Source organism: Anomaloglossus baeobatrachus, unplaced genomic scaffold, assembly GCF_048569485.1.
Source record: "Anomaloglossus baeobatrachus isolate aAnoBae1 unplaced genomic scaffold, aAnoBae1.hap1 Scaffold_41, whole genome shotgun sequence".
NCBI classification, from domain to species: Eukaryota; Metazoa; Chordata; class Amphibia; order Anura; family Aromobatidae; genus Anomaloglossus; species Anomaloglossus baeobatrachus.
Genome location: NW_027443435.1, coordinates 154,006 through 169,299, shown reverse-complemented (window position 1 = coordinate 169,299; position 15,294 = coordinate 154,006). Strand labels below are relative to the sequence as shown.

At 40.6% G+C, this 15,294-nt stretch overlaps 1 protein-coding gene across 4 annotated transcripts in view; it reads left to right on the top strand.

The window, feature by feature from the left end:
* The window catches only part of LOC142277315 (uncharacterized), a 44,416-nt gene extending 39,854 nt beyond the window's left edge, over nt 1–4,562 (top strand). For all 4 annotated transcript variants that reach the window (XM_075332624.1, XM_075332627.1, XM_075332626.1 and 1 more), the window contains one exon: nt 2,839–4,562. In XM_075332624.1, the coding sequence (XP_075188739.1) occupies nt 2,839–4,502 (1,664 nt within the window). In that variant the 3' untranslated portion in view covers nt 4,503–4,562. The remainder of the gene's footprint in view (nt 1–2,838) is intronic.
* The last annotated feature ends 10,732 nt before the right edge of the window (nt 4,563–15,294 follow it).

The window sequence follows — 15,294 nt, the reverse complement described above, 5'->3', positions numbered from 1 at the left end:
GCCGGCTCCCTGCTCACGTAGCTGGAGTTCACATCGGTTAATTAACCCGATGTGTACTCTGGCTGTGTGCAGGGAGCCGGCACTGGCAGCGTGATAGCGGCGGTGCTAGTAACTAATGTAAATATCGGGTAACCATGGAAAGGGCTTCTTGGTTACCCGATGTTTATCTTGGTTACAGCTTACTGCAGGCTGCCAGACGCCGGCTCCTGCTCCCTGCTCGCTTCAGTTCGTCGCTCTCTCGCTGTCACACACAGCGATGTGTGTTTCACAGCGGGAGAGCGACGAGCAAAAAATGAAGCAGGACATTCAGCAACGAGCGGCGACCTCACAGCAGGGGCCAGCTCATTGCTGGATGTCACACACAGCGACAGCGACGGAAGTCGCTGCCACATCACAGAAAATGGTGACGTAGCAGCGACGTCGTCTCCATCGCTGTGTGTGACACCACCTATAGAGACAATCACCTTGAGGGCCTCAGAAAGACCTTTATGAATCAAGGCTACCACCCAAGAACAATTGAAAACCAGATTACAAGAGCCACGAGAATATCAAGAAACCATCTCCTACATTATAAAACTAAAGAAGAAAACAACCGGGTCGCTCTTGCAATCACAATCCACATCTGGAGGTGTTAAGAGGAGCTACACGGAAACCACAACTATTACTGCAAAAAGATGCCCAGTTAAAATCTATTTTTCCAGCCCCCCCACTTCTGTGTTTTAGACAGCCCCCAAATCGAAGAAGCTTCATTGTCAGAAGCTCCCTGTCTTCTCCAACAACTACAAGAACACTTCCCTTCAACCAGAAAAAATGTAAGACCTGTCAATTTATATTGACAACGGACAAGATAGATTCCCAGATCACATCAGGACTACAAGATCCCAGGTACCTTCAGCTGCACCACAACCAATGTGGTGCACTTAATTATATGTACTAAATGTAAACAATAAATAGCTACTGGGTAACAATTCACTGGGAAATGAACAATGGTAGCAAAGTGAAAAATAGTCAATACGCCTAAAACATAGCCTTTAATATTCCATTAGTAAAAAGGTCAGAAAAGGACCTAATGTTAAAAAAGGACAATACAAAAATCAATAAGAAAAATATAGCCAGAGAAATATATAATGATCCTATAATCAGACCAACTGACTAATCTTAAATTCACCTTATAAAAAATGATGTGAATATTGTATCCAATACTGGAACATACCGCGAAAACAGCGGTGATAAGAACATAGGCGCGCTCTGCCCAGGCTTTTCCTGGTCTTGATGGAATAATTGTGCCATATTGTGTGGGTCATTTTTTGACCGGAAATTTGGAGTTTATCTCTCCCCTGATGATATAAGAAACGCGTTGGGAGAACTATGCACATCGCTGGATACATGTTTGGAACCTGTGGGGATCCTGAGTCATGTAGTTAAGGACCAGGTTATCTTGCCTTTGGTAGCCATTACAACCCAGCACTAGTGCTTCATCAAATAGGGAAAGGGTGACACGGCAGATGGGGTAAGACCGTTCCTTTTCCTATGTTCTTATCACCGCTGTTTTCGCGGTATGTTTCAGTATTGGATACAATATTCACATCATTTTTTATAAGGTGAATTTAAGATTAGTCAGTTGGTCTGATTATAGGATCATTATATATTTCTCTGGCTATATTTTTCTTATTGATTTTTGTATTGTCCTTTTTTAACATTAGGTCCTTTTCTGACCTTTTTACTAATGGAATATTACAGGCTATGTTTTAGGCGTATTGACTATTTTTCACTTTGCTACCATTGTTTATGTACTAAATGTCCAACTGGGGTCTGTATGTAGGGGAGACAGGACAACAGCTCAGGACAAGGATGAATTCTCACCGCCACATTATTAGAGAAAAAAGGATAGATCTACCTGTGGCCAAACATTTTTGTAACCCAGACCACAGCATCATGGACATGAAATTGCTGGTATTGAAAGGTAACTTCAAGTCCCAGAGAGATAGGAGACTATGGGAGTACAAACGTATGCTGACCTTTGACACATTCAGAGCAGGAATGATGAATGTGTCTCATGGATTCATGTCTTTTTACATCAATTAAGAGATGTGCTCCTCAGACCATCCAGGGGCATCACAGCCCTGGACCAGACCTCAATCAGAGGTCAATAAAACTTTCACACTGAACTGCAACAATATTTATGGCCACAGCAGTTTGTCCTCTTGCCATAGTGATAGTTCTGCTTCACATAACTTGTTTTATTTACTGCCCCATTCTATGTCCTGTTGTGTATAAATATGTGACTCTTCACATTTTGTGTTATATTGAGCCTGAAGAAGAGACCTGAGTAGTCTCGAAAGCTTGCTATTATTACCATCTTTTCAGTTAGCCATTAAAAGGTATCAAGCACTGAGGACTTCAGTTCTTTTAAACAATTTTTTTCTCTACTGGCTAACACGGTACAAAGATCTATTTTACCTGTACATAAACGAAGAATCTCACTTTGCAAATATCTCTAAAGCAGTAATGCAATGCCTATGTCGTTTTACTCGTTTTTCTCATTACCTATGTAATAATCCCTTTTTTCTAATATTTCTACAGCAGTAATGCAATGCCAAAGTATCCTTATATTATAGAGTGCCACTGGATATACTTTTGTAGATATGTTTTATTGAATGTCGTTTTGAGCACTTCGAAGGGTGCAGTTTTTAAAATGTCATTTTGGGTATTTACTGTCACATAGGCCTTTTAAAGTAGAACACTACACACTTTAGAATTTGTATGGATTTATGTGTGTCTGTGTATGTTTGAGGTTATATTATTAAAAGCTTATAACTTCAATTTTATTTATGGCAGATGACGGTACCAGGAGTTCCAAACAGAATGCTAAGGGAAGTGAAAGTAACAAAGAAGCAAAGCCATATTCATGTTCAGAATGTGAGAAATGTTTTACTCAGAAATCAAAACTCATTACACATGAGAGAATTCACACAGGAGAGAAGCCTTATTCATGTGCAGAATGTGGGAAATGTTTTACTCAGAAATCAAATCTTATTACACATGAGAGAATTCACACAGGAGAGAAGCCTTATTCATGTTCAGAATGTGAAAAATGTTTTGTTCAGAAATCAGGTCTTGTTAAACATGAGAGAATTCACACAGGAGAGAAGATATATTTATGTTCAGAATGTGAAAAATGTTTTGTTCAGAAATCAGGTGTTGTTACACATGAGAGAATTCACACAGGAGAGAAGCCATATTCATGTTCAGAATGTGGGAAATGTTTTGCTCAGAAATCAGATCTTGTTACACATGAGAGAATTCACACTGGAGAGAAGCCATATTCATGTTCAGAATGTGGGAAATGTTTTGCTCAGAAATCAGATCTTGTTACACATGAGAGAATTCACACAGGAGAGAAGCCATATTCATGTTCAGAATGTGGGAAATGTTTTGATCGGAAATCAAATTTTGTTACACATGAGAGAATTCACACAGGAGTGAAGCCATATTCATGTTCAGAATGTGGGAAATGTTTTGCTTTAAAACCAAATCTTGTTAAACATTTGAGAATTCACACAGGAGAGAAGCCATATTCATGTTCAGAATGTGGGAAATGTTTTGCTGACAAATCAGATCTTATTACACATGAGAGAAATCACACAGGAGAGAAGCCATATTCATGTTCAGAATGTGGGAAATGCTTTGCTCAGAAATCAGATCTTTTTACACATGAGAGAATTCACACAGGAGAGAAGCCATATTCATGTTCAGAATGTGGGAAATGTTTTGATCGGAAATCAAATCTTATTACACATGAGAGAATTCACACAGGAGTGAAGCCATATTCATGTTCAGAATGTGGGAAATGTTTTGCTTTAAAACCAAATCTTGTTAAACATTTGAGAATTCACACAGGAGAGAAGCCATATTCATGTTCAGAATGTGGGAAATGTTTTGCTCAGAAATCAGATCTTGTTACACATGAGAGAATTCACACAGGAGAGAAGCCATATTTATGTTCAGAATGTGGGAAATGTTTTGATCGGAAATCAAATCTTATTACACATGAGAGAATTCACACAGGAGTGAAGCCATATTCGTGTTCAGAATGTGGGAAATGTTTTGCTTTAAAACCAAATCTTGTTAAACATTTGAGAATTCACACAGGAGAGAAGCCATATTCATGTTCAGAATGTGGGAAATGTTTTGATCGGAAATCAAATCTTGTTACACATGAGAGAATTCACACAGGAGAGAAGCCATATTCATGTTCAGAATGTGGGAAATGTTTTGATCAGAAATCAAATCTTATTACTCATGAGAGAATTCACACAGGAGTGAAGCCATATTCATGTTCAGAATGTGGGAAATGTTTTGCTTTAAAACCAAATCTTGTTAAACATTTGAGAATTCACACAGGAGTGAAGCCATATTCATGTTCAGAATGTGGGAAATGTTTTGCTTGGAAATCACTTCTTATTAGACATGAGAGAATTCACACAGGAGTGAAGCCATAGTCATTAATAGATTGTCTGTTTTAGTAAATAGTGAAAGTCTATTAATATCTGTTAATAAAGAGTTCATTTTATGTAATTACGGTTGTGTACTTTTTATAATGGATCATTTAAAAATAAAATAAAAAATAAATTTTTATTTTTATATAGCGCTAACATATTCCGCAGCGCTTTACATACATCAGAAACACTGTCCCCATTGGGGATCCCAATCTAAGGTCCCTGTATGTCTTTGGAATGTGGGAGGAAACCGGACTACCCGGAGGAAACCCACGCAAACACGGGGAGAACATACAAACTCCTTGCTGTTGTCCTTGGTGGGATTCGAACCAAGGACCCCAGCGCTGCAAGACTGCAGTCTTAACCACTGAGCCACCGTGCCGCCTGTTTCCAAAAAATTCATCTTTTTACACATTTTTAATTTGATGGAGAAATTTATTTTTTTTTGGTATAGCCAAGCTGTACGCTTTATTCATCCATTTGTATATTGCTTGAATGAGAGCAGAATCCATTTAGTTAAATCTACACTCCTTTTTGTTTTTGTGTAAGAGCCTGTACTGTGTCTCCCCTGGTGTAATGCAGCAGAGACCCCTCTGTTTACTTTGGATAAGGGCTTATATAGTTTCAGTTTCTTTGTTAAAAGTGAAGTTCAGGAATGTGAAACTAAAAGTTTATATAGTCTTATAGAAATTAGTGATGATGATGTAATCTTTTATTTGTTTGAAACAAAGGGAGAGCTACTTCTGATACTTTATTGTCTCAGAGGGGTGTCTTCTATACATACATACATGATCTTTATAATTTAATTAGGACCACTCGCACAAAATCTTATATGTCCCATGCTGACTGGCAACAATAAATCTGGTGCCTGAACAGCGACCCCCTATTTCTGAGAACCGCTGATCCAACCACCTTGCCTTCCTCAGAAAGACAACTCAAGCTGTATCAAAAGGTAAGAAGCTTATTCTCACAATATTCGAATTTGATACGTGGACAGTTTAGCAAATTTTACCACCTGCAAAGAATGGAGAGGCTGTAATTTTTATTGTAGGTAACTTCAACTGTGACAGAATAAAGAAACAATACAGAAAATTACATTGCATGAACTTTAAATAATGAATTTAGATTTTATTACGTTAAATAAGTATTTGATACAATGGAAATACAGCACTTAGCAATTGGTACAGAAACCTTTGTTTGCAGTTAGGCTAGTTTCACACTTGCGTTGAACGGCATCCGTTGCATTGCGTTGTGTGACGGATGCCTTGCAAATAGTGTGATATAAAGGGCAACGGATTCCTGTGAAATAACGCGTTGCGTTAACTTTTCTAGCTGAGAGAGCGCCCCCATCATGACGGCACACGCAGGCACTATCGCACTTATCACGGCACACGCAGGCACTACCGCACTCATCATCTCCAACACGCAGGCACTATCGCACCCATCATCACCGCACACACACAGGCATTACCTCAGTGATGTCCCTGCTGACAGCGCGACTCAGTTCAGTTACTGCGTGGAGCTGACAGAGAGCGGTCGTGTTCTACGGCTGCTCCTGTCAGCTTCATGTAGCAGAGCTGGATGCATCGCAGGACCTCATGGATTACGCTGGACCTGGAAGGGTATTTGGGGATTTTAATAAAGTGGGGAAAAAGGGTGTTTTTTGTCTTTTATTCCAAATAAAGTATTTTTTCGGGTTTATGTGTTTATTTACTTTCACTTACAGGCTAATTATGGAATGTGTCTCATAGACGCCTGCCATGATTAACCCAGGACTTAATGGCAGCTATGGGCTGCTGCCATTAACTCCTTATTACCCCAATTGCTACAGCACCAGGGCAATTCGTGATAAGCCGGGTAGAGTCCCAGGACTGTCGCATCTAAGGAATGCGGAAATTCCGGGCGGCTGCTGGCTGTTATTTTTAGGCTGGGGGGCTCCCCATAACGTGGGGCTCCTCATCCTGAGAATACCAGCCTTCAGCTGTGTGGCTGGTATCAAAATTGGGGGAGGGGGGACTGCTCACCGGCTTTTAAATTTTTTTTTTTTTATTTATTGGACTGCACGATATAGACCCGCCCACTGATGGCTGTGATTGGTTGCAGTGAGACAGCTGTCGCTCAGCGTGGGGGCGTGACTGACTGCAACCAATCGTAGGCACCAGTGGGCGGGGGAAGCAGTGAATACTAAATGGAATAATAAGCGGCTGGCATTTTCAAAAGAGGAGAAGCCGCCAGAGAAGTGTGACAGCCGTGCAGCGCCACACCGGTGATCGGTGAGTATGAGAGAGGGAGAGACAGACCGACAGAGAGTTGGAGACCGAGAGAGAGAGCGAGATCAGGAGTGCTTTTAAACTATTTATAATGTTCTGTTGGACATGCTGAGCATGCTCCGTAGAACGTGACTGAGTTGTGAGTGACTGAGCCAAACCCATGGCGACAGAATCCAGCACCATAGACATTCATTATGCCTCGTAACGGATCCCAACGGAATCCTGCGGAGTTTTTTTTTTTTTTTTTTTTTTTTACCAGCAATAAAAAGCGCTACATTCAGCGTTCCCTCCGCTCGACGATCACTGACGGTCAGTGACAAAACAACTGATGCATCGCAGAACGGATGCAACGCAAGACCATCCGTTGCTATCCGTAGCTAATGGAAGTCTATGAGGGATAAACTGTTTCCTGCAACGGTTACTGTAATTCCTCAAGGCGGAGGATAGCAACGGATGCCATTCAACACAAATGTGAAACTAGCCTTACAGAGGTCAGATGTTTCCTACAGTTCTTGACCCAGTTAGCACACACTGCAGCAGGGATTTTGATTCACTCCTCCATATAGATCTCCAGATCTTTTAGGTTTCTGAGCTGCATTGAGTTTCAGTTCCTTCCAAAGATTTTCTATTAGGCTCAGGTCCTTAGTTGCCCTGTCTGTGTGTTTCGGGAAATCGTCATGCTGTATGGGGTACTTTGCACGCTGCGACATCGCTACTGCCATATCGTCGGGGTGAAATCGAAAATGACACACATCCGGCGCCGGTAACGATGTCGCAACATGTAAAGCCTAGATGCGCCGATAAACGATCGCAAAAGCGTCATAAATCGGTGATCTGTGTAGTGTTGGACATTTTCATATTGTCGCACCAATAGGAGATACCATGTTGTTCCTCATTCCTGCGGCAGCACACATCGCTGTGTGTGAAGCCGCAGGAGCGAGGAACATCTCCTTACCTGCCTCCACCGGCTATGCGGAAGGAAGGAGGTGGGCGGGATGTTTACGGGGGCGGGTACTATCGCGCTTGGCATCACTAGCATTGGCTAGCGATGTCGCAGCGTGCAAAGTACCCCTAAGACTCAGCCACGATCCATCTTCAATGCTCTAATACTAATTCTAGTTTGGTCTCACTTGACCACATGACCGTCTCCCATGCCTCTCTGGATCATCCAGATAGTCATTGGAAAGATTCAAATGAGCCTGGATATGCTGGCATGAGCAGGGGGACTCTATGTGCCCTGCAGAATTTTAATCCATGAAGGCATAGTATGTTACAGTAATATTTGATAACAGAGAGAAATGGAGAAGGGTGATAATACCGCGCCAAAGATCACTTCTGGAACCGTAAGATTAACGTATCTTTATTGGCATAGGTCTACGCGTTTCCGGAGCTCCTCTCCCTCAGGACCGTAGAGAACCAAGAGACATCAAATCTAAAATTGTGCCTACTGACATACATTAAATAGCCATATTGACGTCATAAGGACCATCCCTCTTGAAAAAAACGAGCGGGAAAACAAGTTGCATTAAAACATAACGTATTACAAGCATTTGCATATACAAGATAATGAAATATGTGTGTAAAAATCATATGAAGAAAATAAACCAAAAATAAACTAATATGCACAAAATAAAGCAAAAATGTGATGTGAAATAAAATCGATGTGTACTATATTCAGGGTTGAATCCCACTATGCATATGTGTGGGGGCTAGAACTCCCCCATATTTGTAGTAGTGCAGAACATTAGAGGTTACCAGAGAGGTACACCATAGCCACCACGGTGTGTGTGAGTTGTCTGTTTAAATAAAGAAGTGGGAAGCTTTTATTAGAGAATAAAAATATATAAGAGTAAGGGTAAGGCAACCCATAAAAGACTGTGAAAAAAACTTAATACGTGTATATTGTGAAACTAAAACCGAAGTGACATGAGTGGGATCGGTATGTGAAATCGCTGCAGATCTTCACATACTGACGGCAGTTCACAAGAGTTCAATAGCGTGAGAAAAAATGAAACCGCGCCTGCGCCAAGGAGCCGGCAGGTTACAGAAGTTCAAGACCGTGGGAAATTAACACAGAGCGCATGCGTCCCCTCCAAACATAGAAACTAGTGTTAGTGCTAATATGTAGAAGCTCACATACATATATGAAAAAAGTATGGGATCAAGTGAAAGTGGAGATAATATTTACAAGGAGTGATGTCTCTAATCAAGAAAAAAACCAAAGAGAAAATTGCATGAAAAATACCCTGACTATAAATAAATAAATTGCAAGTGCTTAATAACAGGGTACTTAGTGTATACATTTTTGCAAAAAGGTAAAAAGCTGTCTCACCTCGTCAAGGTGTACCCATCTGAGACAGTCCCTAACCTACTGAAGTTAAAAACATTATCAATACCTGACTTGTGTCATGTCAAACTCCAATATGAATGGTGGCAAGTGGTCAGCTGTGTCCCAGATTAAATACACAGTGAAGTGAGACGCAATTAGTTGTTCAGTCTCAGTATTAGGAGGGCTGCGCCCCCAACTTGCAAAAAAGCAAGATAACATACAAAAAACACAAAAAACCTGAGCTGAAACAATGTTCAGTAAACATGCAACATTAAGCATGTGAATTGCAGCCTTAAAGCTGGTGTCACACACAACGACAACGACGTCGCTGCTACGTCACCATTTTCTGTGACGTTGCAGCGACGTCCCGTCGCTGTCGCTGTGTGTGACATCCAGCAACGACCTGGCCCCTGCTGTGAGGTCGCCGGTCGTTGCTGAATGTCCAGCTTCATTTTTTGGTCGTCACTCTCCCGCTGTGACACACACATCGCTGTGTGTGACAGCGAGAGAGCGACGAAATGAAGCGAGCAGGAGCCGGCACTGGCAGCTGCGGTAAGCTGTAACCAGCGTAAACATCTGGTAACCAAGGGAAGACCTTTCCCTGGTTACCCGATGTTTACGCTGGTTACCAGCCTCCGCCGCTCTTGCTGCCAGCGCCGGCTCCTGCACTGACATGTGGCTGCAGTATGCATCGGGTAATTAACCCGATGTATACTGTAGCAAGGAGAGCAAGGAGCCAGCGCTAAGCAGTGCGCGCGGCTCCCTGCTCTCTGAACTGTGACATGTAGCTGCAGCACACATCGGGTTAATTAACCCGATGTGTGCTGCAGGAGAGCAAGGAGCCAGCGCTAAGCGCGGCTCCCTGCTCTCTGAACATGTAGCACAGCGACCTTATGATCGCTGCTTCTGCTGTGTTTGACAGCTAAGCAGCGATCATAACAGCGACTTACAAGGTCGCTGTTACGTCACCGAAAATGGTGACGTAACAGCGACGTCGTTGTCGCTGTCGTTTAGTGTGAACCCAGCTTAAGACTAGAAAAAAAACAAAGAGAAAATTTCATGAAAAATACCCTGACTATAAATAAATAAATTGCAAGTGCTTAATAACAGGGTACTTAATGTATACATTTTTTCAAAAAGGTAAAAAGCTGTCTCACCTCGTCAAGGTGTACCCATCTGAGACAGTCCCTAACCTACTGAAGTTAAAAACATTATCAATACCTGACTTGTGTCATGTCAAACTCCAATATGAATGGTGGCAATGGTGGGTATTTTTCATGCAATTTTCTCTTTGTTTTTTTTCTAGTCTTAAGGCTGCAATTCACATGCTTAATGTTGCATGTTTACTGAACATTGTTTCAGCTCAGGTTTTTTGTGTTTTATGTCTCTAATCAAGCCTGTATTGGTGGACAAGAACCATCAACCCAGTAAAACGGCCTGAATTACGGGAAAGTGTATGCGATTACCCTGCTGGACGTGAACACAGAAGAAACCGCTAGTCCAATCCAGGGAGCAAAGATGTAAAATAAAAGAAATGTACATATACCGTCTAAGAGGAATAAAAACATTAACATATAAGATAAGAACCTATTCAATAAAAACATAGCTCATAAGGGAATATAAAAAAAGACGGGGGTACAATAAAAATTGTAATAATAAATATCAGAATGTATAAAAATATATTATTATATATATATATACTTTAAACTAAAATCATAATGTAGCCTATGTACTGCCAATTATAAATAGCTAAAACCAGATAGGGAATATATAAAAAACAGTTTTTAGATTATATATATATATAAAAAAAGGGTTTTTTTTTAATAAATATATGAAAACGCATAATACATCCTATTCAATGAAATAAATCTGTAATCTCATTAAGCCCCCGGGGTTTGAGAGTATTAAGTCTATATATCCAAAATATCTCTTTTTTGTTGAGTACCCCTATTCTGTCAGGAACACGTGGAGGTATCTGTTCAATGGGGGTAACTTTGAGTTTTATTTTCTTCCCATGCACTAGAGTGGCGTGCCGTGATAGACCATGGAGCATGAACCCCACCTTAATGTTGTGTCTGTGGGAGTTCATGCGATTATGTAACGGTTGTGTCGTCCTCCCTATATAGCGTTTTCCACAGTCACATTCTATTAAATAAATTACAAAGTCAGACTGACAGGTAAGGTGCCCTTTTATCATACAATCTGTGTCACCCGGGGTTGAGCCAAAGTAAACCCTTCCATGTTGGATATTACTGCAACAAATACAATTCCTAGTACAGCATCTATAAGATCCTATAATCTTGTTCTTGGTATTAGTGGCTGGAAAAACCTGATTTCTTAATCTACTGGGGGCCAATTGATTCCTTATGGAAGCTCTGCGGAATGTAATCCCTGGGTGCATAGGCAATAATTCTTTTAGATAGGGATCATTATGTAGTACGGACCAGTGTTTTTTTAGGATCTTCCTAATCAGTTCGCCATCACAACTAAAAGTAGTGAGAAAATTTGAAGAAAACTTGTCATTATTCTGGTCATCTCTTTTTTGCAGGGTACCCATTTTTCTGATAAGATCAGTTTGTCTAAGATCCTTATTAACCCGATAGGCTCTCTTAATCGTGGCCAAAGGATATTTTTTGTCAAGAAACCTCTCTCTCAAAATGGAAGCTTGATTCTTAAAATCCTCGTCCAACGTGCAATTTCTTCTAATTCTTTGGTATTGATTTTTGGGTATATTCCGCAACCACTTGTCATAATGATTACTGGTGAAATTAATATAACCATTACTATCCACCTTTTTAAAGAATGTTTTGGTGAAAATGGCATTATTATTAGGTGTAATGGACAAATCAAGAAAATCAATGGAGACACGATCTATTGTGGGTGAGAAGTTCAAGCCCCAGGTATTATTTCCTATATCCTCTAGAAACAGTGAACAATTATTGTCAACGTTATCCCAAATAATGAATAAATCATCGATGTATCTTTTGTAGATGACCACATGTTTATAAAATTTTGATGAGTATATATACTGTATTTCAAAGAGCCCCATCACCAGATTAGCAAAGGTGGGTGCACGTTGGACGAGGATTTTAAGAATCAAGCTTCCATTTTGAGAGAGAGGTTTCTTGACAAAAAATATCCTTTGGCCACGATTAAGAGAGCCTATCGGGTTAATAAGGATCTTAGACAAACTGATCTTATCAGAAAAATGGGTACCCTGCAAAAAAGAGATGACCAGAATAATGACAAGTTTTCTTCAAATTTTTTCACTACTTTTAGTTGTGATGGCGAACTGATTAGGAAGATCCTAAAAAAACACTGGTCCGTACTACATAATGATCCCTATCTAAAAGAAGTATTGCCTATGCACCCAGGGATTACATTCCGCAGAGCTTCCAACCTAAGGAATCAATTGGCCCCCAGTAGATTAAGAAATCAGGTTTTTCCAGCCACTAATAACAAGATTATAGGATCTTATAGATGCTGTACTAGGAATTGTATTTGTTGCAGTAATATCCAACATGGAAGGGTTTACTTTGGCTCAACCCCGGGTGACACAGATTGTATGATAAAAGGGCACCTTACCTGTCAGTCTGACTTTGTAATTTATTTAATAGAATGTGACTGTGGAAAACGCTATATAGGGAGGACGACACAACCGTTACATAATCGCATGAACTCCCACAGACACAACATTAAGGTGGGGTTCATGCTCCATGGTCTATCACGGCACGCCACTCTAGTGCATGGGAAGAAAATAAAACTCAAAGTTACCCCCATTGAACAGATACCTCCACGTGTTCCTGACAGAATAGGAGTACTCAACAAAAAAGAGACATTTTGGATATATAGACTTAATACTCTCAAACCCCGGGGGCTTAATGAGATTACAGATTTATTTCATTGAATAGGATGTATTATGCGTTTTCATATATTTATTAAAAAAAAACCCTTTTTTTATATATATATATAGTATAAAAATTTTTTTTATATATTCCCTATCTGGTTTTAGCTATTTATAATTGGCAGTACATAGGCTACATTATGATTTTAGTTTAAAGTATATATATATATATATATATAATATATTTTTATACATTCTGATATTTATTATTACAATTTTTATTGTACCCCCGTCTTTTTTTATATTCCCTTATGAGCTATGTTTTTATTGAATAGGTTCTTATCATATATGTTAATGTTTTTATTCCTCTTAGACGGTATATGTACATTTCTTTTATTTTACATCTTTGCTCCCTGGATTGGACTAGCGGTTTCTTCTGTGTTCACGTCCAGCAGGGTAATCGCATATACTTTCCCGTAATTCAGGCCGTTTTACTGGGTTGATGGTTCTTGTCCACCAATACAGGCTTGATTAGAGACATCACTACTTGTAAATATTATCTCCACTTTCACTTGATCCCATACTTTTTTCATATATGTATGTGAGCTTCTACATATTAGCACTAACACTAGTTTCTATGTTTGGAGGGGACGCATGCGCTCTGTGTTAATTTCCCACGGTCTTGAACTTTCTGTAACCTGCCGGCTCCTTGGCGCAGGCGCGGTTTCATTTTTTCTCACGCTATTGAACTCTTGTGAACTGCCGTCAGTATGTGAAGATCTGCAGCGATTTCACATACCGATCCCACTCATGTCACTTCGGTTTTAGTTTCACAATATATACGTATTAACTTTTTTTCACAGTCTTTTATGGGTTGCCTTACCCTTACTCTTATATATTTTTATTCTCTAATAAAAGCTTCCCACTTCTTTATTTAAACAGACAACTCACACACACCGTGGTGGCTATGGTGTACCTCTCTGGTAACCTCTAATGTTCTGCACTACTACAAATATGGGGGAGTTCTAGCCCCCACACATATGCATAGTGGGATTCAACCCTGAATATAGTACACATAGATTTTATTTCACATCACATTTTTGCTTTATTTTGTGCATATTAGTTTATTTTTGGTTTATTTTCTTCATATGATTTTTACACACATATTTCATTATCTTGTATATGCAAATGCTTGTAATACGTTATGTTTTAATGCAACTTGTTTTCCCGCTCGTTTTTTTCAAGAGGGATGGTCCTTATGACGTCAATATGGCTATTTAATGTATGTCAGTAGGCACAATTTTAGATTTGATGTCTCTTGGTTCTCTACAGTCCTGAGGAAGGGAGACGAGCTCCTGAAACGCGTAGACCTATGCCAATAAAGATACGTTAATCTTACGGTTCCAGAAGTGATCTTTGGCGCGGTATTATCACCCTTCTCCATTTCTCTCTGTTATCTGCCATCGGGTGGCTGCAGCCGGGATCAATACTATACATGCGATTAAAAGGGTTGTGACTTGCACAACTTTATCTGGTGAGTATTCACTCACCCCTCCTCACCCCACATTATTGGCGTAATACCCTATCTGCGCTTCCTTTCCACAGCTTCGTACACAGTAATATTTGAGAATGTGGTCCCAGTTCTCTTCAGGTCATTGACCAGATCCTCCTGCGTAATTCTAGGCTGATTCTTGACCTTTCTCAGAATGATACTTACCCCCAAGAGGCGAGATCTTGCATGGAGCCCCAAACCGAGTAAGATTGACAGTTATTGAGGGACGTGCATGCAGCAGAGCATTGGGAGATGTGCGCGCTGCAGAGCATTGGGTGCCTGCATGCGACAGAGCATTGGGGCAAGCGTGCGGCAAAGCATTGGGGGTGGGGCATGCGTGTGGCAGAGCATTGGGGGGTGGACATGTGGCAGAGCATTGAGGGCGGGCATGCGGCAGAAATTTGCGGGCTGGTATGCATGCAGCAGATCATTGAAGGCGGGCATGCAGCAGAGCATTGCTGGTATGGGTTGTGCAGAGCGCTATGTAAGGAGCACTATGCAGCTGTCCTTGGTGACACTAGATATTAGGATCACTTTGCGCTCACTAACAAAATGGCTCCGCACTGTGATCCTTAACTTCATTCTCTGTTATCCTTTTGGAAACACGCAGAACAGAAGGCGGAGGTGACATCACACACATGAACAGATTCCACCCACTTTTACTGCAGTTGTAATGTGAGCTAGTTATACAGTACAGTAGGTCTACAGTAGGATTTCAGCAGCTGCTCCCCCTAGTGCTTAAAAGTAAAATATCAAACATTTTATTTTTCTCTAGTCACCTTCCACGACAGCACACAGGA